The sequence below is a fragment of the Rousettus aegyptiacus genome, unplaced genomic scaffold, assembly GCF_014176215.1.
Source record: "Rousettus aegyptiacus isolate mRouAeg1 unplaced genomic scaffold, mRouAeg1.p scaffold_m13_p_17, whole genome shotgun sequence".
Taxonomy (NCBI): Eukaryota; Metazoa; Chordata; class Mammalia; order Chiroptera; family Pteropodidae; genus Rousettus; species Rousettus aegyptiacus.
In genome coordinates this window covers 44,255,146-44,279,417 of record NW_023416292.1, presented here as the reverse complement: position 1 = coordinate 44,279,417, position 24,272 = coordinate 44,255,146, and the positions used below count along the sequence as shown (strand labels likewise).

Sequence of the window (24,272 nt, the reverse complement as noted above, 5' to 3'; positions counted from 1 at the left end):
TCAGGTGTATAGCATAGTAGTTAGACATTTACATTCCTGTAGCACCTTGAACCTACATCTGTTAATCATTCATTGCAATGTGGTTGTTTGTGTGTGTCTATGTCCCTGACACAACTAAGGTTTCATGAGTTCTTGAAGCATAATAATATGCATAAATTATTATGAATTAGTGTTTGTGTTTAGCCTTCATCTCAGTGGATGTTGCTTGACTCAAATGAGTGTTGCCTTTCTTTTGATTTCCCTTTAATTTTTGGTACTCTGTGTATCTGAGCTATTCATTTCTATTTCAGTGATGCTTTTTAAAAGTCATGTTTTTTAATTTGGATTTGCTCTCCTTTGGATCTAGTTATTGAAATGGATGAAGAAAATGGACTCTCACTTCTAGAACTCAATCCTCCCAACCCCTGGGAGTCAGAGCCCAGATCGCCTGAAGATTTGGCTTTTGGTGAAGTCCAAGTAAGAAAACATTAAAATTACAATTCTTAGTAAAACTAAAATGTCCGTTTATATAGATATGCATGTATATAATGTATATAAAATAAACTAAGATGTCCATTGCATATATATTTACATCCTGTAGTACCTTGAATACTCTTTGATGTGGCTAGTTAGGATATATAGTAAAGTTATTATGAACTCTTGAGCAAATTTTTTTTTAAAGAACTCCCAAAACTTGGCAGGGATTACAAGGAAAAATCCAGAAAAATAAAAAACAAAACAAAAAATCTTTTAGAGGCGGTCCCAAAGGAGATTACACAAAACAATTGGAAGAAGTTCAGAAATTTCCCAGATACCACGTCACTGTCAGATAAAATGGTCAGTTGTGTATTTCTGCAATCACTTTAAATTCTTTTACAAACTTTCTTGTGTATTTTCCTAGCATTAGAAGAGAGTTTCCTCTAGAGGAAATACTTTGGGAGTTTGAGGGAGGTAGGTAAACAATCAAAATTTATTTTTCTGGAATGTTTGGGAAGCTTGCAAAAATAGAAGAAACAAATGGAAACCAACCCAGAACAGGCATAATAAAAACAAATTTATGACCTTGACCTCGCCTCACCTTATTTCTTGGTTTTTCTCACCAGAGAGTTTATTACCTTGTCGCTGCTTCTTGGTGCATTTTCTTTTTCCTGTGAAAATGCCAGACCACGGACAGGGAATGAAGAATTGATTCTGAACCCTCCAGTCTGTACCTGTCCCTTAGTCACTGTTTCATGGCCATTCACTATATTGTGGACATCCTGAAGTGGGGAGTTGGGGATCATTTAGAAGAGAAAGCTTTGCAAGCCTGTTTAGCCAGGCTGCAAGGCTATGACAACCCACCCAATCCCACTGAGAATTCATATTCTTATTCACAAACTCTCCGGCATTTAAACCCCCAAATGCCAGTCATAACATCTCTGACTGCCTTTCCTTGTAAATTGTGCTTTGGAGGACTGGTCACAAAAGATATTCTGCAGTGCAGACTGCAAGTAAGTATTTAGGAAATAATTTAAATTGGGTAAAACTAGGTAAGTCCACTGGTTTGACACCCATAACCAACCATGAGAATTCCTATTCTAATACAGTAGTGACCTGAGTGGGGAGTTGTGTCTACATCAAGACTCTTGCTGAGACTCAACTGAGTCCTATTTGCTGAGTATGCTCAGGAGCAAACTTCTCCAACGTGACTTGTCACCTAACCAGCCCGAGCCTTTCAATTTCTTGTTGTTAGCCAGTCATGATTTGATAATTTGAATTTCACTCTCTCTCAACAGATAACATACCTCACCCATGCCTGCATGGACCTCAAGCTTGGAGACAAGAGAATGGTGTTTGACCCTTGGTTAATCGGTCCTGCTTTTGCCCGAGGATGGTGGTTGCTACATGAGCCACCATCTGACTGGCTGGAGAGGCTGTGCCAAGCAGACCTAATTTACATCAGTCACATGCACTCAGACCACCTGAGGTAATGAAGTTCATAAGAAAAAGCTACAGGAAAGGCAATCACTTTTGCAATCACTACTCACTTTGTTTAAAAGCGTTTCCACAGTTTATGCCATTGGGAACGAAGAAGGAGCTATGGTGGGAAGGAGGACAGGGGTTAATAACTCTTTCAACCTTCTCACTTTCCACCCTCAGCCCACTTGATAAAAGTCTAGGGTGAAGGATTATCAAAGTTGACTTCCTTTTTCAATTCAACATTTATAGCAGGAATCAGCACACATTTTCTGTAGAGGGCCAGAGTGTGAATAGTTTTGGCTTTACAAGCCATGTGGTCATGAGAGCGTCACAACTACTCAACTCTGCTGTTGTAGCACAAAAGCAGCCACAGACAATCCTGATGGAGCTCGACTGTGTCCCAATAAAACCTTCTTTATGGACAAGGACATTTAAATATATAATTTTCACGTGCCACAAAATATTGCCATCTTTTTAATTTTCTCTTCGATCATTTTTAAAAGGTGAAAACCTCTCTTAGCTGGCAGCAGCAGGTAACTCTGGTCTGCCAACTTCTGCGTTGTAGTGTCCCACTGACACTGAGCTCCCAACCTTTTAACCTTGTGACAACCTCAACTAACACTTCATGGAGACCAGAGTAAGGAGGTACTGATGATAGAAACGGAAACTCCCCTAAACCAGGCAATCAAAAAGGAGGATTAAAGAAGCATTATTTTTTTCTGTGACCTTATATAACAAAGTTCACATTGTTTGCCAGTTGGCTGGTCCATTGATCTTTTATTCCAAAGCATATAGGATCTCTAAGCCACAAATATGCTCTCCTTTATCTTTCTAAAAGGCAATGGCTTAAAAACTCAATTAACTGGTTTAGCAACAAATTACCTGCGACACACATAAATTGACCATAGCTCACTGGGGTACTGTGGTTCTATGATTAAAAATCTGCTTGTCTACTCAGTAATGGCTTTGTTCCACTCAACCTCCTGAAAGTAAACTTGCACAATTTCATGTTTAGGAGACCCCTGGGTTCAAACGTTGTGTAATAACAGCATGTATGGTGCTAATTTTATACAACATTTATAGTGAGAACAATAGCACATTAACGAGGCGATTGATTCATAGTGCCTGTTTCATAATGCAATTGCCTGTGGGAGTACACTGAATTTTAGGGAGGGTAAGAACTTTTCATTTCATTGAGTCCAAGTATATCCCAATCACTGTCTTGAAAACCAATTTAGTTTTAATTTCAGGTGCTTGTGTGGGCAAAGTTGTCAGGCATTGAAACACAAGTTCTCAACTACAGTATAACACATTGGTTGTGGAGTGTGTTTATTAGTTTAAAGTAGTTTGTTACTGAAAAGTTACTGAGGCTCCTAATTTTCACTCCATTGAGTCTATTTTTTTTAATGCTCCTTACTTGCCTAATTAACTAATAAACATGGGGATCATTTGCCCCATTCCTCTTGTCTAAACTTTATTAATGAATGAAACTTCTTTGATTCACAAAAACAAGGGGAAAGGCCAATGTACTTTAGAGAGCAGTCTTTAGTCAAAGATGTGTGACTTTATTATGTAAAAACAGTGAGTATTGTAATAGGTGATATTATTAACAGATGCCTATAAGAATTCTCAACAATGAAAATATCACAAACATATCATAAACATCCATTTTAGAGTAATTTATCCTAACTCCCAAAATCCTTTAAAATAGGAGATTTAGATGCTGAACCCAGAGACTGAAGGTACATTCAAAGAATCCTTGATTTTTTTAATCCTTTGCTTTTAGACAAGAAAACTTACTGGATTCCCCGCCCCCAGATTCTACATATTTGGATAGCTTTTAACACAGTGCTGGAACTTGAACATCAGCACAGTTAATAAGTGCAGATATACATACTTTATTTATACTTCTCTTATGATCAAATAACATTTCATCTGACATGATACTCTGTATATAAATGATTCTTAAACCAGATGGCATATTCATTAAAATTGAGAATTGCCTTCTAATAGAAGCAGTAGGTTTAGAATCTGAAAACCTGAATTTGAACATCAATTTACTATTTATTAGTTGTCTATTTCTGAATATGTTTCTTTATAAAAACAAAGAAAAATTCAATTTTTTGTGAGAATCAAATAAAGTTACATGTGAAAGTGCCCATCGCCATTGTTTGTAATGTAATAGATGCCTAGCCATTTATTTTTTCATCTTTTTTTGCCATGCCCCACAGTAGTATATAATCATTTCACATAAACACTCAATAAATGAAAGTTGACTTAGTTTATACAGGTATTCAAAAGTATTTGCATGGTATACTTAATTGTATACTAGGTTGGGATTACTACAAATGCTAAATGTGGTTTTTCTCTGCACTAAATTAAACTGTTTTGTGCAGCTGATAATTGACTCTCCTTAAGGAAAAGAATTCATTCTGTATACCTATGTGTAGCTATCAAACTTTGAAGACTGGAAACCTGCCCACAGTGGTGGGATTCCCTTCACCTTTCCAGTCAGCCTTGAGAAAAAAATTCTTGTGGACTCTGGCGAGTCTGGTTTTTCAGTTCCTTACTTCTTGGTCAACATGCGATGTGGGGAGCAAACTATCTCTGATACTAGATGGTCCTATTTTTTCACCTTTCAACCTTCCCATCCTTTTGATCCTAGTTACCCCACACTGAAGAAGCTTGCTGAAAAAAGACCAGATATTCCCATTTACGTTGGAAACACAGAAAGACCTGTATTTTGGAATATGAATCAGAGTGGTGTTCAATTGACTAATATCAATGTAGTGCCATTTGGAATATGGCAGCAGGTGAGATAGCCATGTTTTTTCTACACTTTTCAGTTATGTTTCCATGTTGAATGTTAGGTAAAATAGTCACTTTAAGATTAAAAAACAAAGACTTATTTTGTCTGTTCATAGTACTGTGTATAGATAACCTCCATTCTAAGTACCCCTTGAGCTAAAATAAAAGACTATATATAGTATAGTATAACTCTATAGTACAGAATAATAAATCTAGTTTTGAATTAAGGATATTTCTTTCCAGAAGAGGAGACAGCTTTCTCAAATATTGAATTAAAAGCCAAAATGACATACACAGTCTCTGGTTTTATCGTTAAATTTCAGGTAGACAAAAATCTTCGATTCATGATCTTGATGGATGGTGTTCATCCTGAGATGGACACTTGCATTATTGTGGAATACAAAGGTACCTTTTCATCCTATCAACAATAAAAAATAAAAAATACTCTTGTTAGGAAGGATAATAATAGCTATCAGAAACTTTATCCTATGTTCATCTTCTTTCGTCTTTATTTTACATAGAATATAATATATTCATCCTTGCCTTAGAAAAATGGGGTGTGATTCAGATAATCTTTCCAGAGAATGAATTACTAGTAATGTATTCTATGTAGTGACAGCCACAAAGCTTTTTTTCATGAGGCAACAGATATTCTATATTTTACCTATAGAAATTTCTTCAAAGCTGTCTTTATTAAATAAGTCTTTCATCTTAAAATATTATCATGTACTAAAATCATACTCTTCTGCCTTTCATTTGAGAAGTTGGTCTTACTGCCCCCCAACAATCATTTGAATATGAGCTAGGAATGGTGTTTGTAAAAGATTAAGACATTTGCATTGATCTAATCACCCCTTCCCTTGATTTCTTTGGTCTCAACATCTGGAGATAGTCGGCTACAACAATGGAGTGGACTCAAGCTAGACATCCTCATGGGACATCCAGAACCTACCATATCAAACAGGATGAATTTATTCACTTGAAAATTCAAAATTTTATAGTGAAGATTTTAGGTTTTGAAATCTGATTTTTTTTTCCTTGGGCATAAGCTATTCTTCTATAATCATAATGAGTCAGATTAAACACACTGTGCATGGAAGACTTTTGGCTTGGGAATGCAAACTTTGGTGTTTAAGATTTCATCTTGAATACTCATGCCACTTTGTTTTCCCACAGGTCATAAAATACTTAATACAGTGGACTGCACCAGACCCAATGGGGGAAGACTGCCTATGAAGGTTGCTCTAATGATGAGTGATTTTGCTGGAGGAGCATCAGGATTTCCAATGACTTTCAGTGGTGGAAAATTTACTGGTAATATTTTATATGAATGAAACCAAGGAGGAGGCATGGCACTTTACCAACTGCTGTGAGAATAAACACAAAGATAATTAAGGCATGGTCCCTCCCCCACAAGAAGCTCATAATCTTATTAAAAATCCAGACTTGCAAATCACAGGTATACAAACTTAATTTTCCAACTCAAAGAATGCTGATGGAGCATGAATGAAACACCAAGGAGATTAGGGAGCATCTCAGGAATAGGCAGAGAAATTATCATTTGGATTCATGGTGTAGACCATAGAGTAGGACAGGAAAGGTCTGACATTGGCAATCCAGGCTTAAGTGCTCTTAGAATGTGGTTCAAAATAGGCTGTGTGCAACTTGATGTAGGCACATTCCCTGGCCTTGTGAAATGCTCATACAGGAGAGGGCTACAGCCAGAGGAAGCCCCTCTAAAGTGTAGGGTCACTGAGGGTAGGGGTAGGGGGAATGACAAGATATTGGTCAAAGAGTACAAACTTCCAGTTACAAAACAAGTAAGTTCTGGAGATGGAAGGTACACATGGTGACCATAGTTAACAATACTGTATTATATACTTTAAAGTTACTAAGAGAATAGATCTTAAATGTTTTATAACCAAAAAAAAAAAAATTACGTGAAGTGATAGATATGTTAACTAACCTTATTGTGGTCATCATTTAGCAACAATACATGTGTATGAAATTATCATGTTGTACACCTTAAACTGATGCAGTATCATATGTCAATTGTATCTCAGAGCTAGAAAAAAAAAGAGAGTGGGGTCCAAGCAGGAGTCCTTCTGCTCTGGGTCTACAGGTGGCGCTGGGGCTGGGATGGGGGAAAGTATGTAGGTGGTATATTTTGTTTATTTGGGTATCCTCAATACTAGTGCTGTAAGTCTTCAATACATGTCCACTCAATAAATTAATATGTTTGGTAAGTGATATCTGTCTAACAATGTGACAGAAAATGCCCCACCTGCAGAAGAAAGCCTCAGTTCAGTTCCTTCTTTTTCTCTATACGTCTGTATTCATTGCTTTCTAGATTACATAACCACATAAGAGATAGAGGGAAGGACTGTCCTTAAGAGTTAATAGCATGACTGGGGGTACAAAACATACCTATTGAAGGGTAACTAGCATAATCCCATTCTTGTGCGAGTGTGAGTACATGCACATATATCTAAAATGGTTTGGAATATACTAGAATGTTAATAGTGGTTATGGCTTGATTATGGATAACATTTTTTTCTGTATCCCTGTCTGTGTTTATCAAATTTCCATAGCAATAAAAGTAGGGACAGCTCCCTGATACAATGCCCTACGTGCCCTTGGCCCTGCTTAATTCCTCATCTTCCTTGACTGCCTGTCTCCGAGTTGTTTGCTGTATAGCAGTCTACACTGGCCTACTATTTGTTCCCCAGACCCAACATACCAGCGCATCCCTGCCCTGGGCCTTTCCTCTGGGCTGTTTCCTCTGCTTGGAGTGCTGGTGCCCTGATTTCCATGCACTTGACAACTTTCTTATTCTGTGTCTATGCCTATGCTTTCTGACTCAACACCATCTTCAGTCACTGCCTTGCCTCAGAATGTACCTCTATTCCACAACCCTCATCCAGCCTCTCTCTCCCTGTTTTACTTCCTTCCTTGATCTTCATTCTTTGAAATGACATTATTTATTTACTGGTTTTTTATTTGCTTCCCTCACTAAAATGGATGCTCCCTGAGAGCAGACACCTGCTTTAGCTTGTTCATCACTGTATTCTCAGTGCCTAGAATGATGTCTGGCATAAAATAGGTGCTCAAATGAATGAATGAGCACATGAACAAAAGAATAACCTGTGAGGCAGGCATCATGACTCCATTTTACAGAGGAGGAAACAAACTTAAAGGATTTATGTAGTAGAGCTGCATTTTTATCCTGTCATAACTGACTCCATCATCCATGCTCTTGAACTCTGTGCGTTGTGAGAGTATTATAAACATGTTTTACATTTATAATATACCAAAACAAAAAAAAAGCCATTTCCATGTTAGCAAAGAATTAATAATTACAAGAATTACAATGCCCTTAAAATGTACATCATGCAAGGTCCAACCACGCATGCCACCCTATGTGTTCAGCTAGGGTTCGAATGAATGACCATAAACAAGGAGAGGGTTTAGTTGTTTTTGGCTGGGTTAGTAATATTTTCCTAGTAACCAACTGAAATTTGCAAAATAAAACTGGGGAGAATTTTTACTAATGACACGGAGGTTTGTTCTATTTCTGTTTTAGTCATCTATCAACTTTATCTCCTGAAAGAGTTCCAATCCGCTAGAACTTTTGTTTTTCTGTGATTTCTGAACAGAGGAGACTCTAATCCAAACTCTTTCATTCCAGAGGAATGGAAAGCTCAGTTTATTAAAACAGAAAGGAAGAAGCTCCTGAACTACAAGGTTCGACTGGTGAAGGACTTACAACCCCGAATTTATTGCCCCTTTGCCGGGTATTTTGTGGAATCCCACCCATCAGACAAGTAAGGCTGGATGTTTTGTACATTTTTACACATAAGTTAATGTATCCTGGGGTAAATTATTTAGCTGTAAGTACAACATAAAATGAAGAAGAGTGATTAGTAAGAGTCTGGAGCCTATTTAACAAGCTACCTGAAAACAGAGATGCTTGGCAGCTAGAGTTAATTTAGATAGATTTTATCTGAAAGGATCCTAGGAGGATGAACTGATATGTGTTCATTATACGCTGAGAACTGAACTAGGGCTTTACCCAAGTCAATCTTTCCAATGACACTGTGAGGTAGGTGTTATGCCTTTTTTGCGGTCAGGTAATCTGAAACTCAGAGAGACTAAGCAATTTGCCCAAAGCTACCCTGTGGGAAACACTGCTGCTGAGAACTGAAACCTGGTATGACTAGCTCCACAGCTCTTTTCTCTACACCACGCAGCATTTAAGAGTAAAGAGTTGTATCATTATCAAATTCAAGTTGTTTTCTCATTTGGGGGTATCTAAAATGATTTCTCTTGCAGCAATATAACTTCTAGGTCTTGTTTCTCAAGTGTATTTTTGGAGGTCCATTAATTTTCTTTGACAGTGTTCTATAAATGTTTTTGCTTTAATGGTCAAATGAATGAACTCTCAAAAATCAATGTAAGGAAACAAAGAACTCAGTAATGAGTGGACAAAACATTTGAACAGATACTCCAGCAAAGAAGATATATTGATGCAAATAAACATAAGAAATGACTTGCCCATATTGGCTATTGTGAAGCACAGATTAAAACTACAATGAAACCACAATCAAGCTTTAACACAAATACACATACACATTTTATAGAACTCACAACTCTTGAAAAAAATAATATATACAATTTATCCATTTTGTAGTATTGGAAGCATAGTTTTATTATTTCAAATGTTAAGATCTTGTAGCTGTTTTAATTTTTCTTTGATAAGATTCAGTTGATTGTATGTAGACTATATTTGATCCTTAGTACATGCAGGGACTCAGCCCCTAATTATAATGTTATTTTTATAAGCAAGTACAATTACCATCTGTTTTATTGAAGATTCACTTTATGACCAGTACCGGGAACATTTTGTGAACAAAAGGCAGGAACTGACTACGTGCAGACAGTGAATGCATGAGTCATTCTACTCTGAGAGTACGCTTATCTGTAAAACCAGTCTTTGAGATAAATTTTCATGACATTATCCAATCCTATAAGGACTAGCCAGGATTATTCACCCACCAGAGGCAGCACAGTACAGTAGGAAAATAGTGCACATGGAATTTAGGTTCTGCTTCTACCAATGAATTGACTTCTCTGGGATCCATTTGCCTCATCATTAAAACATGACTGTTTTCACTCTGATGTTCTTTTATGTTTGCTGATGACATAGCTACATGTGTCTAATCACTTAATATTTTCTATCATCAATGTGTTTCCTTTTTAACCTTGTTGACATTATTCAGCTGTCTCATATCTTCCCATTTTTTTTTTCCGGCAGAAAGCTTGGCTTAAAGTTAAAAAATGATTTCTTTTGATCAATGCTGTTCATTATTTATTCATTCATTTATCATGTATTGAGCAGTACTGTGCTAGATGCTGGAGAACTAGAGATGAAATGATTGGCTTTAGAGTTATGGCCTATTGGAAGAGAAAAACAACTATAATATAAAATGATATTTTGATACATGTATGTTCTGGAGGCAGTGGATGCAGATGACAACTAGATGCAACTACAAAGCTAAATTTTGAAGTATGAGCAGACACTGACCAGCAAAGATAAAAGATGCTGAGATGAGAGTATAGGTGACAGAGGAGGGTGTATAAGGAGTGCAGGGGAATGTATGAAAGGCATGAGCCAGTCAGTGAACAGCATGGTGTGCCAAACCATATAGCTTGGATTTTATTCTGGAGGGATGAGTCTAATGAGGAGCAGGGTCATGATCAGATATGCACTAGGGAGCTATTGTCGAATGTCTGTGTGGTAAGAAGGCAAAGGGGAATGTAGTAATTGGCAAATGTTGCTTTTAGTACTCACAGTAACCCTCAGTGGGCAGCATCTAGGTGTTGATTTTATTACTATTTTAGAGAGGGAAGCAAAGAAACATTAAGAAATTACAGAATTTTGTGAATATGATGCATTCTGTTTTAGGAAGAGTAATCTGATAGTATCATGGTTTGGAGATGAAGAGATTGAAGGCAGAGAGACCAGCTAGTGAACCACTTTGAGACTAGATGCAGTAAGAAATATGAGAGGACTATAGCAGTGGGAGGACACTAACACATGTAGGAAGGGAAATGCTACTGGATGTCTTGGAGTGGCATCTTTATTCATGTCTGCAAAATTGATTGCAGGGTCATAAGTAATGTAACTCGCCATGATGCTATAGAAATACAAATGTTTATATTTGTTTTGTGTTCATCTATCTGACTGAAAATATCTATCCAGTCAAGGTAACCAAGTTGTAGCTCAAGAAAGTGAAATTCCTTTAACAGAAATGTCCATCTACCTAACTCATATCAGATAAAACAATGCTAAATCTTTTTCTCTGGATCTCCCTTCTTCTACTCCAACACTACCACAATTACCTTCCCATATCACATTGAAATTAGTGATTTACAGCTTTTCCAGAAAGATTGTGGCTTGGAATTTGACTTTGGAGGTACCCAGTTCTGATCAATAGCACAATTAGAAACTACATCTCAGGATTGCCACTGAGGATGTGTGTACTCTTTTGTAATAGGTGTATTTCAAATGCTTTTGAATGGAAAGACTTGGGGTGGGGGGTGCTTCTAAACAACAGAAATTTATCTCACAGTTCTAGAGACTGGAAAGTATAAGATCAAGGTGCTGGCAGAGTCTTTGTCTTGTGAGGGCCTGCTTCCTGGTTCATAGGTGGCAGACTTTTTCATATAACCTTGCATAGTGGAGAGGGTAGAAAGAGTTTTCAGACTCTACTCCCAAAGTTGGGGAGGGGCCGCTCCTGCGGCCTCCTGGGAAGGCTTGGGTGCCTTTGGCTGTGTGGTGGAAATCCAGGGGTCATGCTGTGTGGTGTGAACTGGGACAAGTTACCTGGCCTGTCTAAGCCTGTTCCTTTCTCTATAAAAGGAGAGTAACAATGGAAGCCAGCTCATTAGAGTGTTGTGAAGACAGAATCAATTAGTTCCTGTGAAGCACTTGGTATAATTCCTTCCAAATAATAATTTAATTATCTGTATATTTAATCAATCTTAAATACAAGAGTGTGCTATTTCCACCTATTTATAATATTTAGTCTCGGTACATCTAATTTCTTTTCAATATAGATAGCGTATTAAATATTGATTCAATATTTAATATAATACCATCTGGTTATACCTAAAAACAAGGTATACATACAATATTCCTTGATTAACAATTCTTCTAGTCTTTAATTTTCCGGGGATAAGTGGAGTGGAAATGCAGAGAAAAGAAAAAAAAAGTGTCATTGTTGTAATCAAACTGTACATCTGACAGTAAACTTCTTACATGAGAATATTCTTATTTCTCAGGTATATTAAGGAAACAAACATCAAAAATGACCCAAATGAACTCAACAATCTTATCCGGAAAAATTCTGATGTGGTAACATGGACCCCGCAACCCGGAGCCATTCTTGACCTGGGTAGGATGCTCAAGGATCCGACAGACAGGTTTGACTTAAATATTTATAGAGAATAAAAATGATTTATGAATTCTCTCAATTGAATGAGAAAATGAGGGACACAACTGAAATCTCTTGACAGGTCCCTATTTTGTTGACTAGCATACTGAGTATGCAGTAAGAGTCACATATCACTTCTTCAAATGGAAGTCTTCCTATTTAAATAAAATAAAATATTAAATAGGTATCTTTCAAATCTAGAAGGAAAAAAACTGAGTTCCCTCCTAAGTTTCTAATTCTATGTAATAATTACTCAAATATTTTTTTCAATTCTGAACCTTACTTAAAGATAAAGCATGAAAAAGTTTGATACAGCTCAGAAATAATTTTCATATTTAAGTAAAAAGTAATGAGCATGAGAGTTAGTTTTCATATCAGCATAAACATCACCCAACTCTCTATTCCAAAGACGGTACATTTGAACAAGTAATGACATACTGGAAGACAACCAAAGAAAAGTTAACATTGATATCACAGACCGACATTTTTATATATATATTATCTTTACATTTTAATTGATTTTATTTTTTTATTATGGTGAAATAAGTTAACGAAATCCAATAAGTTTCAGGTGGTAATATATATATATATATGTATTGCATTGGGTGTTCACCACCCATAGTTAGATTTCTTTCTTTGATCATATATTTGATCCTTTTACCCCATTTACCTCCCCTACCTCCCCCCCACCTTTGGTAACCACTAATCTATTGTCCATATCTATGAGTCTCTGTTTGTTTATCCTGTTTGTTTGTGATAAGTGATATCATGTGATTTTCAACTTTTTCTGTTTGGCTTATTTTGCTTAGCATGATTGTCCCAAGGTCCATCCATGTCACGAATGGCAGTATTTCATTTCTTATGGCTGAGTAATATCCTATTGTATATATGTACCACAGCTTCTTTAGCCAATCATCTATTGTAGGACACTTTGGTTGCTTCCATTTCCTGGCCACCACGAATAATGCTGGTATGAACATTGGTGTGCAAATATCTTTTTGTATCTTTTTGGATATGGGTTTTCAAGTCTTTGGGGTAAATACCCAGTAGGGGGATTGCTAGATCACTTGTAGATCAATTCTTAGTTTTTTGAGGAATCTCCGTACCATTTTCTATAGTGGCTGTACTAATTCACAATCCTACCAGCAGTGTATGAGAGTTCCTTTTTCTACCCACCCTTTTTCTATCCAACACTTGCTATTACCTGTCCTGTTGATAACAGCTATTCTAACAGGTGTGAGATGGTAGCTCATTGTGTTTTCAATTTGCATTTCCCTAATAACTAGGGATGATGAGCATTCTTTCATATGTTTGTTGGCCACATTTATATCTTCTTGGGAAAAGTGTCTGCTCAGGTCCTCTGCCAAGTTTTAACTGGATTGTTTGCTTTTTTGTTGTTACTGAGTTGTATGAGTCCTTTGTATATTTTGGATATCAGGCCCTTATCAGAGGCTTTGCTTGAAAATATATTTTCCTATTTGGATGGTTGTCTCTTTGCCTTGTTGATGGTTTCTTTTACTGTGCAGAAGCTTTTTAGTTTAATGCAGTCCCATTCATTTATTTTTGCTTTTACTTCTCTTGCCTTTGAGGTCAAATTCATAAAATCCTCCTTAAGTCCAAGGTTCATGAGTTTAGTTCCTATGTTTTCTTTATGCAATTTATTGTTTCAAGTCTTATATTCAGGTCCTTAATCCATTTTGAGTTAATTTCGGTGTGTGGTGATAGAAAAACAGTTTCATTCTTTTGCAGGTAGCTTTCCAGTTTCCCAGCACCATTTATTGAAGAGGCTTTCCTTTCTCCACTGTATGTTTTTGGCTCTTTTGTCAAAAATTATTTGTCCATATAAATATGGGTTTACTTCCGGACTCTCAATTTTGTTCCACTGGTCTGTGTGTCTGTTTTTCTACCAATACCATGCTGTTTTGATTACTGTCATTTTGGAGTATTAATTTGAATTCGGGCTGAGTGATGCCTCCAGACTTGTTCTTTTTTCTCAGGATGGCTTTGGTGACTCAGGGTCTTTTGTGCTTCCATATAAATCTGATAACTTTTTGTTATATTTCTTTTTAAAAAGCCAATGGGATTTTGATGGGTGTTGCATTGAAGCCATAAAATGTTTTAGGTAATATGGTCATTTTAACTATGTTGATTTTTCCAATCCAGGAACACGGAATATCTTTCCATTTCTTTGTATCTTCTTTGATTCCTTTTAATAGAGTCTCATAGATTTCATTATATAGGTTTCACATATTTCATTAGATTTTTTCCTAGGAATTTTATTCTTTTTGTTGCAATTGCAAAGGAATATTTTTTTCTACTTATTTTTCTGACACTTCATTATTAGAGTATAGGATTGCTATGGATTTTTGAACATTGATTTTATATCCAGAAACTTTACTGGTTTTGCTTATGGTTTCTAGTAGTGTTCTTGGGGAATCTTTAGGGTTTTTTATAAAGAGAATCATGTCATCCACAAATTGTGACAGTTTGACTTCTTTGTTTCCTATTTGGATGCCTTTTATATCTTCCTCTTGTCTGATTGCACTCGCTAGGACCTCCAATGTTATATTGAATAACAGTGGTGATAGATGCCTTGCCTTGTTCCTGATCTTAGAGGAAATGTTTTTAGTTTTTCACCATTAAGTATAATGTTGGCTAAGGGTTTGTCATAGGTCACCTTTATTATGTTAAGGTACTTTCCCTCTATATCGATTTTGTTAAGTGTTTTGGTCATGAATGGGTGCTGTATCTTGTCGAAGGCTTTTTGTGCATCTATTGATATGACCGCATGATTCTTATTTTTTAATTTGTTTATGTGGTGTATCACATTAATCGATTCGCATGTGTTAAACCATCCCTGTGCTCCTGGGATGAAACCCACTTGATCATGGCGTATAATCTTTTTAATATGTTGCTGTATTCGGTTTGCTAGTATCTTGTTTAGGATTTTTGCATCTATGTTCATGAGAGATATTGGTCTGTAGTTTTTTTGTGTGTGTTATCTTTACCAGGTTTTGGTATCAGGGTAATATTGGCCTCATAAAATGAGTTGGAAAGTATTGCCTCCTCTTCAATTTTTTAGAAGAGTTTGAGGAGAATATTAAATTATTTAGAAGAGTTTGAGGAGGTATTAAATTTTCTTTGAATGTTTGATAGAATTCACTGGTGATGCCATTTGGTCCTGAACTTTTACCTTTTGGTAGGTTTTTAATGATTATTTAAATGTGCATACTGCTGATCGGTCTATTTAGATTTTCCAGTTCTTCTTGGTTGTATTTTTCAAAGCACTTATCCATTTCTTCTAGGTTCTGAAAACTGGTGTTATGTGCTTTTTTATGGTATTCTTGTGTGACCCTTTGTGTTTCTGCAGTGTGTGTCATAACTTCTCTTTCATTGCTAATTTTGTTTATTTGTGTCCTTCCTCTTTTTTCTTTAGTGAGTCTCGCTAGGGGTTTGTCAATTTTATTAACCTTCTCAAAGTACCAGCTTTTTGTTGCATTTACTTTTTCTATAGTTTTTTTGCTTCCAATTTCATTTAATTCTGTTCTAATTTTGATTATTTCTTTCCTTCTGCTGACTTTAGGCCTCATTTGTTCTTCCTTTTCTAGTTTCTTAAGATGAAGCGTTAGGTTGTTTATTTGGGCTCATTCTTGTTTTTTGAGATAGGCCTGTAATGATATAAACTTTCTTCTTATGACCACTTTGCCATGTCCCAAAACTTTTGATATGTTATACTATCATTATCATTCGTATCTATGTATCTCTTGATCTCTCTTTTAATGTCTTTTCTGACCCAGTTATTCTTCAGTAGCATGTTGTCTAATCTCCATGTATTTGTGGTTCTTCCCACTTTCTTTTTACGTTGATCTCTAGCTTCAAAGCAATATGATCAGAGAATAAGGTTAGTATGATTTCAACCCTCTTATATTTGTTGAGGCTATATCTGTATTCTAGTATGTGGTCAATTTTTGAGAATGTTCCGTGTGCACTAGAGAAGAATGTATAAACAGTTCTTCAGGGATCGAAGGCTCTATAGATGTCAATTATGTCCGGTTGGTCTAATGTGTCATTTAAGGATGTTATTTCCTTATTGATTTTTTGTTTGTATGATCTGTCCATATCCAACAGTGGGGTATTTAGGTTCCCTACTATGAAAGTGTTTTGGTCTGTTTCTCCCTTTAGTTCTGTTAGTAATTGCTTTACATATTTTGGGGCTATCTAATGGGGAAATTAGATATTAATAAGTTATGTCTTCTGGTGCATGATTCCCTTTATCATTATGAGGTGTCTCTCAGTATCTTTCTTAACCTTTTTTGTTTCAAAGTCTGTTTCACCTGATATTAGTACTACTGCTTCTGCTTTTCTCCGAATGCCATTTGCTTGAAATATAATTTTCCACCCTTTCACTTTGAGTCTATCTTTGTCTTTGGAGCTGAGATGTGTTTCCTGGAGACAGTATATGGTTGGGTTTTGTTTTTTGATCCAATGTGCAATTCTGTGCCTTTTTATTGGTAAGTTCAGTCCATTTACATTTAGGGTGATTACTGAAGTACGAAGCCTTCTTATAGCCAGCCATTTTATGTTTTGCTTTCTGGTAGCTTAGTGTTTCCATTGCTTCTTTGTCCTTATGTGTCTGTTTTTTTTTTTTTTTTTTTGATTGAGTTTTAATGGTTTTCCATCTGGTCCTTCTTGTTTTATGTTATGTACTTCAGTTCTGAAGTATCTTTAGCATGTGGTTACCATTATGGATATGTAAAGGATAGTGTTAGTGGATGGGTGGATGGATGGATGGATGTAGATGTAGATGTAGATGTAGATGTAGATGTAGATGTAGCCATAGACGTAGACATAGACGTAGACGTAGATGTTGATGTAGATGTGTGTGTGTATGTGTGTATATATATGTGTGTATATATATGTATATATGTGTGTGTATATATACATATATATGTATATATATGTGTGTATATATATGTGTATATATGAGAGAGAGAGAGAAGAGAGAGAGACATCCATTTTCTTCTGCACATACCTTATCTCCTTTCCCTTTTGCAAATTTGGATGTTTTTTAAGTTTATTGGGGTAGCATTGGTTAATACAATTATATAATTTTCAGGTGTACATTATAATTTGACATCTATATATTCTATTGTGTGATTACCACCCGGAGTCGAGTTTCCTTCAGCTACCATATCAAATTTGGATTTTTGAGTCCTCCTTTTTTCAGTCATTGTTATCTCAATTTGTTCCTATGTATGCTGAAGATTCATTACTGTCTTGCTATAGCAATTCTCTTATTGTTTAAGCTTATAATGCTCTGTTCTTAGTAAGGGTGGTACTTCTCTGCCTCTATCTGCCTGCTAGTTGCCTTACTCCTAATGATGTTTTTGTTTTTGTTTTTGTTCTGTCATTTTGTTTTAAGTGAGCTGACTTCTTTCAGTATTTCTTGTAATGCAGGCCTCATAGTGGAGAATTCTCTCAATTTTTGTATGTCTGGAAAGGTCTTTATTTCTCCTTCATATCTAAAAGAGAGCTTTGCTGGATACATTATTCTTGGCTGGTAGCTCCTTTCATTTAATAGTTTGAAGATCTGATTCCACTCCTTTCTGGCTTGTAAGGTTTGTGTTGAGAAGTCCGACAATAACCTAATGGGTTTCGGTTTATAGGTTACCATGTTCTTTTCCCTGGATGCTCTGAGAATTCTTTCTTTGTTATTTATTTTTTATAATTTTAGTACAACATGTCTTGATGAAGGCCTTTTTGGGTTGAGATAATTGGGTGTTCTCTTGGCTTCTTGAATTCCAAGCTCCAACTCATTCCTTAGATTTGGGGAATTCTCATCGACTATTTGTATGAAAATGCTTTCTAGTCCCTGCTCCTTTTCTTCCTGTTCAAGAATGTCCATTATTCTTATATTTCCTCTTCTGATGGTATCAACTAGTTTTTGTATTTCTCTTTCATTCTTTTTCATTCTTTTGGTTTCTCTCTTCTTCCTTCTGATTTACTTCTATATTTCTGTCTTCGATATCACTGATCCTTTCCTCCATTCGGTTAACTCTATTTCCCTACCTTGCTATTTTATTCCTCATCTCTTCATCTCCAGAAGTTTTATTTAGTTCTTTTTAAGGGTTTCCATATCCTTGCTAAAAAACTAATTCCGTTGATCTGATTGTATTCTCAATATTTTAGAATTGTTGATATGAATTGTTTTGGATCTCATTGAGTTTTTTCTGAAGTACTATCCTGAATTCTCTGTCATTTAAATTGTCTATTTCTGTGTCTATAAACTTATTTTCTGGAGATTTTTCTCTTTCTTTCTGAGCTGCTTTGTCACCTTGGTTGTTCATGGTGTTTAATTGACTATTTCTCCACCTGGGCATTAATGGAAGTATATTCTGCTTTTTTTTTTTTCATAAAGAAGATTTATTATATTAAGGTCCCTCTTTAGCCTGCTGCTAAGAAGCCAACTATCTTTTAGTTTCCAGTGGGTGGTGTCTAAGCCTCTTTAAAATTCCCGCTTTATATAAATTCTTAATAATGCCTTTCTTTTTTCTTCTAAATATTCAATCACAATTGCTACCTTCAGTCTCAGTTAATGTCAGTGTTAGTGACAGCTTTGGTAGTGTTTGCTCAGATTCCCCTGGGGCTCTGAGGTGTTTGATGTGGGAGGATATGGGCGGGGGGACCCGCTGGGTTGGGGGATGGGGACTGCAGCTCAGCCTCACATTTCACACCTGTGGCTAGTAATAATCAGGTGGTGTTTCTCTGCCTTCCTCACTTCTCTGCTTTCTGCCCTGCCCCTGGGCACTGCCGCTGTGTGGAGGTCACAGCTCTCTCAGTCACTGCTGTTCAAGGAATCTGCCACACCTTCTACCCTCACCCTCTTCCTTCATGAAGCTTGAGCTATGAGAGGCAGCTTCTTTGTTTCTCTCAGTCTACTGACCAACTCCCATGCTTCTGTCCTGTGGTAGCTCTTATTTGCAGATCCCTCACTCAAACATGCTTGTGTGCAGATTGGGTGTTTTTTGTTGAATCTTAGATGTTCCACTTATTGTTGTTTCAACAGGGGAGATCCGAGGATGTCTCTAACTCTGCCGTGCTTCTGATGTCACTCTCATAGATTTTTTATAAATATTTGTCTTGAACTACATGGAACTCTTATTTAGAAATGGACTAACCATGTTGGAGAACAGGGCACACAATCTTGGCCTCACCTCTACAAGATTAGTCTGAATCATTTGGGCAGCTAATTCAGTCCTTTTGGTAATATTCCATGTCAAATTTGCTTTCAAATCTAGTCAGTTCCTCTTCATAAATCTCTCATAAATCTATCATTCATTATCAGCCCCTTCTGCGATGGCCTGAGTCTGGCTTCTCACAATTTTTACCAAGGTTCCTGCAGCAGCCCCTGCCTTATTGCTGTGTGTTCACCCCAAACCTGCTTTTATCCTTCCCTCTTGCCCACCTTCTTCAATCTGCTAGTCTCTGCTAGTTTCAGTCTATTGATGGGTCATAAAATCAATGGCATCGATCACAATAATCACTTTTTAAAAACAAAATAGAACAGAACAGAATAGAATAGACCTGAGTACATTGCATTTAAGAAAGATAACTATTATTTCAGGAAGGTTTTGTTTCACAAGTACCCTTGGTATGTGGACCCCCAGGTTCCTGATATAAGTCTTACTGGGATCTTAGGCAAGAAGTTTAGAAGCCTCCCTCTTCTCTTCTTCATTGCAGCCAAAGTTACCTTTTTAAAATGAAAAACTGTTCCTGTTCCTTCCCTACTTAAAATTCCTTAGGGTCTCCCCAGTGCCTCTAGGATAAAAGTGATTTTTATTCCCCAGTTCAAGGGGAACAGAGATTTTCAATTCTTTCAAGTATTAGTGGGAGATTCAAGAGCCTTTGTCACTGTCATTTGCTAGACTCACCATTGTTTCTCTCTAGTTTTTCAGAGGCATCCTATAGCAGTAATTCTCAAACGTTAATGAAGATCAGAATAACCTGAGGAACTTGTGTAAATGCAGATTCTTGGTCTCCACCCCCAGAGGTTCTGACTAATTAGACCTGAGGGTGAGCCCAGGAATCTACATTTGTATCACGGTGTCCCACCAAAGCATTTTGAGTAACAAGACAGTCAGTATTGTAGGATTTTCAATAGTAAAACAGAGTGTAAGGGAGAAAAGGTGACAAGTGCTTAACTCTGTCTGATGAGGGGAAAAGAGGATGGGAGAGAACAGGAAACGTGATTAAGGAAACTGAATCTGAAACCTCTGGTATTTGAGCTAGGTCTCAGAGGTGAGGAGGTAACAAGTAGATTAATTGAGAGAGAGAGAGAGAATGAGATAGAGATGAGTAGATAGAAGGACAGAGAGAGGGAGGGAGAGGGGAGGGAGAGAGAGCTTAAATTTTCTAGTCAGAGATAATGGCATGCGATGAAGGGGAATGTAAACATTGTCAAGAGTTTGGTAAATGTAGACAGTTTGAATGAGTGAATAATTGTCTGCCATTTATTCAGAAATGGCTTCTTGAGCTCATTCCTTATACTAGGAATCATATTAGGTACAGGCACACAGCTGTGGAACCATCCTTCCCTCAGGAAGTCATCCTTCTCCCTGACTATAGGGTTGGGAAGTGAAGTGGAGAAGGATGGAACAGGAATGCCGTGTTGGATCTAGGGACAAAAAGGCCTTATCAGACAGTCCAAGGAATTTGCCTGTTAGGAGAGCTCAAGAAAATTCTAAAGCAAAAAAGGCACATTACCATATTGAGTCTTAGAAAAACCATTTCATTTTTCAGAGAAGCATGTATGGGAAGAGGCTACAGGTAAAACAACCAGAGTCAGGGAGGCTTTGGTTTTATCCAGGAAGAGATTGGTGAGGGTCCAAACTGAGACCAATGTAAGGGGTTGGAGAAGCAGATTTGAGATATATCTAGAAAGCAGAAGCTTTAGGATTTGGTAGGTAAGTTATTACAGAAACCAGTGCATTTGTAGCTTTGTGCAAACAGTGGACTAAAAGTGTTGTTTTGAGAAAAGGGACATAGAGACCTACCATTACTCACAAGATCTTTTAGACTGCCTTTTCCCCTCCTTATATGTCCCTTATCCAGAGCACATCCTATTCTATTCTCAGGATTCAAGATTTTGCCTTTCCTGCAAGGATCCACCTTTACACTAGATGTACAGAGCCCTAGGAATGTCAGAGATCTCTGTTGTCCATATTACTGATGGTGTTTCATGATAAAATTGCCCACATGTCTGTGAGCTGTGGTTTGATTAGTACAGTAGGAAACTATATATTAGAGATGCAAAATTCTAAATATATATCAAAAATAGGCTAACGCCATTCATATGCTCAACAAATATTTATTGAGCCTGTTTATACTCCAGTCATGATTTTTACTTTCACCAAACTTATATTCTAGTGGAGGTGAAGGGCAGGGCAGGGGTGAGCAGAGATCCACATTCAATCTGATGGCAGTATATTCAATATTTCCACAATTCAGTTGTTGGACCCAAAGGGTCCACATCAGTGGTTTTCCAACTGTTTTTCCCTAGGCATATGCTTTTTTATTTTCAGATAAAATATGACTTAGAAACCCATCATGCTTAACAATTAGCAGGAGCTATTCTGGTTTAAGTTGGGGTGGGCCCTGCCACTCACAGGGCCCTTGATCTACTTCTGTTGGGCCCTGAGGGTCATCTGAGTTCTTGTAAAGCCACTCATCTGGTTAACTTTTGAGTTTCAACACTAACTCTATTTTTTCCTTCTTCCACTGTTCTCTTGCCTTTGTGTCTTTAAGCAAGGGCATCATAGAACCTCCAGAGGGGACTAAAATTTACAAGGATTCCTGGGACTTTGGACCGTATTTGAATATCTTGAATGCTGCTGTAGGAGATGAAATATTTCTTCACTCAGCCTGGATAAAGGAGTACTTCACCTGGGCTGGATTTAAGAATTATAACCTGGTGGTCAGGGTAGGCTATTAAGTATTATTTGTCTTTGCTTTCTTATATAATGAAATGGATGGAAGTCCTTAGGATTCCAAGTTGTTTTTCAATAAGGATTCATCATGCCCCACTAGCTGCCAGAGAACAGATTTGGCCACGTGATAAACAATCCCTTGTTGAACACTTGGGGGGCGCGGATGAAGTCCAGCTCAGTATCTTTTGGAGCGTTCTTTTCCCTCCTATCACCATATGTTTGGTTTTGTTGTTTGTTCTTGTTTTTGTGGGTGTTTTGTTTTGTTTGACACAGCAGAAACAGCTGTTTAAACTGTGGACCTTGAAGGCAGGGTACACTGGAGAGGTGGTGCCCTGTAGCAGAATTATGTAGAAGCAGATAACTCTTATCTGCAGCTGTGATGAGGTCAGCCTAGATCTAGAACTTAAATTAGCCTGACACATACACACAGACCATAAGCCAAGTGATTCAAGTTATAACCTGGTCACCAATACTGAAGGTGTAACTACCAAAAGCAAGTTAAATACTAATAGGCAGGGAATGCAAGAGAAAGAGGAGGCCTGAAATCTACCAGGAGTACCTGCAAAGTTAGTGAGCAACCAGCCACTTAAGTGTATATTTTTGCCAGCTTATATTTAGTGCCTGATGATGTGCTTACAGGCAAAGTTTAGGAAAGGCATCAGGAAATGAACCACATTCACTCTCTTATAGACCAGGATAGGTCACTCTTAGAGCAAGGGCTATTTCCAAGTTTCTCTTTCAACCCCTGAACATTAATGCCAGGCAACACTTGTCATTCTCAAGAGCATTCCTAAAAACTTACCTGGGGGCCAAGATCAGTCTGTGATGGTTTTTACAGGTCAACAGTGAAATAAGAGTATGCATATAAGTGTGGTTACAAAGATGTCAGCTCTCTTTTTCTTGAGATGAATTGTCATTATTCCAAGATTGAGTCCTTCTTATTTTTGAAGTGTTTAAAGCATTCTTCCTTTAATAAAATAAAAGTAGATGTAAATTTTTTTAAATCTTCACTTGCAAAATAAAATAGTGGTGCTGATATTAGCTCCTAAATATGTTTTAGGAAATTGCCTTTGAAATCTAAAGACCTGGGAAACATTGGTGTAAATGATATTTTCAGCTAGACAATTAGGAAAAAGAGAAAACATTTGGAATTTTCAATGAAACTATTTATGTTTAGCTGTTGTATAATGATGAAAAATATTCCAAATGTTATTTAATTTTTAGCCTGCAAACATAGAATGGTATTTGATATCTCATTACTAATAGTACTTAAGATAACCATAATCTGTAAATTTGGTTGAAGTCAGTGATATAAGGCAATTTTGCTAGTGTAGGAGACTAGGATTTGAATGTTGTTGGTTCAGGAGGCAGGAGAGAGATTGAGGGAAGGGCTAGAGGAAAGAGAGAGAGTAAGAGAAAGGAGAGGAGAGACTGTACATTAATGCCAATTCACTGCTACCATTTAAGGGCTTTGGGGTCTTATACATTCTAGAACTTTTTAAGGACCTTGACCACCAGATTGATATGCTTCTTCCTTTTACCATGTTGTTATTTGCACAGATGATTGAAACGAATGAGGACTTTAGCCCTTTTCCTGGAGGATATGACTATTTGGTTGACTTTCTAGATTTATCTTTTCCAAAAGAAAGACCAAGCCGGGAGCATCCATATGAGGAAGTAAGCAGTGACATTGGTGGAAGTGCCCCTCCCACCTTCTCCTTCCCTCCTTTACCCTCCCTCCCTCTCTTCCTTCCCCTCTCCCTCCCTCTCTACCTCCCTCCCTCCCTCCCTTACTTTCTCCTTTCCTATCTCTCTCCCACTCTTCCTTCCTCCCTCCTTCTTTCCCTCCCTTCCTTCCCCCTCCCTCCCTACCTTTCTTTCTCCTCCATCCCTTCCTTTCTTCTCCCTCCCTCCCTTCCTTCCTTCCTTCCTCCTCTTCTTCCTTCCCTCTTCCCTTCTTTTTTAAATAAACTTTTTTATTTTAGAATAACTGTAGATTTATAGAAAAGTTACAAGAATAATACGCAGTATTGTTAACTACTTT

At 37.1% G+C, this 24,272-nt stretch overlaps 1 protein-coding gene across 1 annotated transcript in view; it reads left to right on the top strand.

The window, feature by feature from the left end:
- Positions 1-24,272, top strand: part of LOC107508867 (cytidine monophosphate-N-acetylneuraminic acid hydroxylase) — a 116,644-nt gene that overhangs the window by 84,000 nt on the left and 8,372 nt on the right. The window contains exons 5-13 of the mRNA XM_016140888.2: positions 347-456; positions 1,755-1,945; positions 4,604-4,751; positions 5,070-5,151; positions 5,923-6,060; positions 8,435-8,570; positions 12,091-12,231; positions 22,047-22,221; positions 23,789-23,905. Coding sequence (XP_015996374.1) covers positions 347-456; positions 1,755-1,945; positions 4,604-4,751; positions 5,070-5,151; positions 5,923-6,060; positions 8,435-8,570; positions 12,091-12,231; positions 22,047-22,221; positions 23,789-23,905 — 1,238 coding nt within the window. The remainder of the gene's footprint in view (positions 1-346; positions 457-1,754; positions 1,946-4,603; positions 4,752-5,069; positions 5,152-5,922; positions 6,061-8,434; positions 8,571-12,090; positions 12,232-22,046; positions 22,222-23,788; positions 23,906-24,272) is intronic.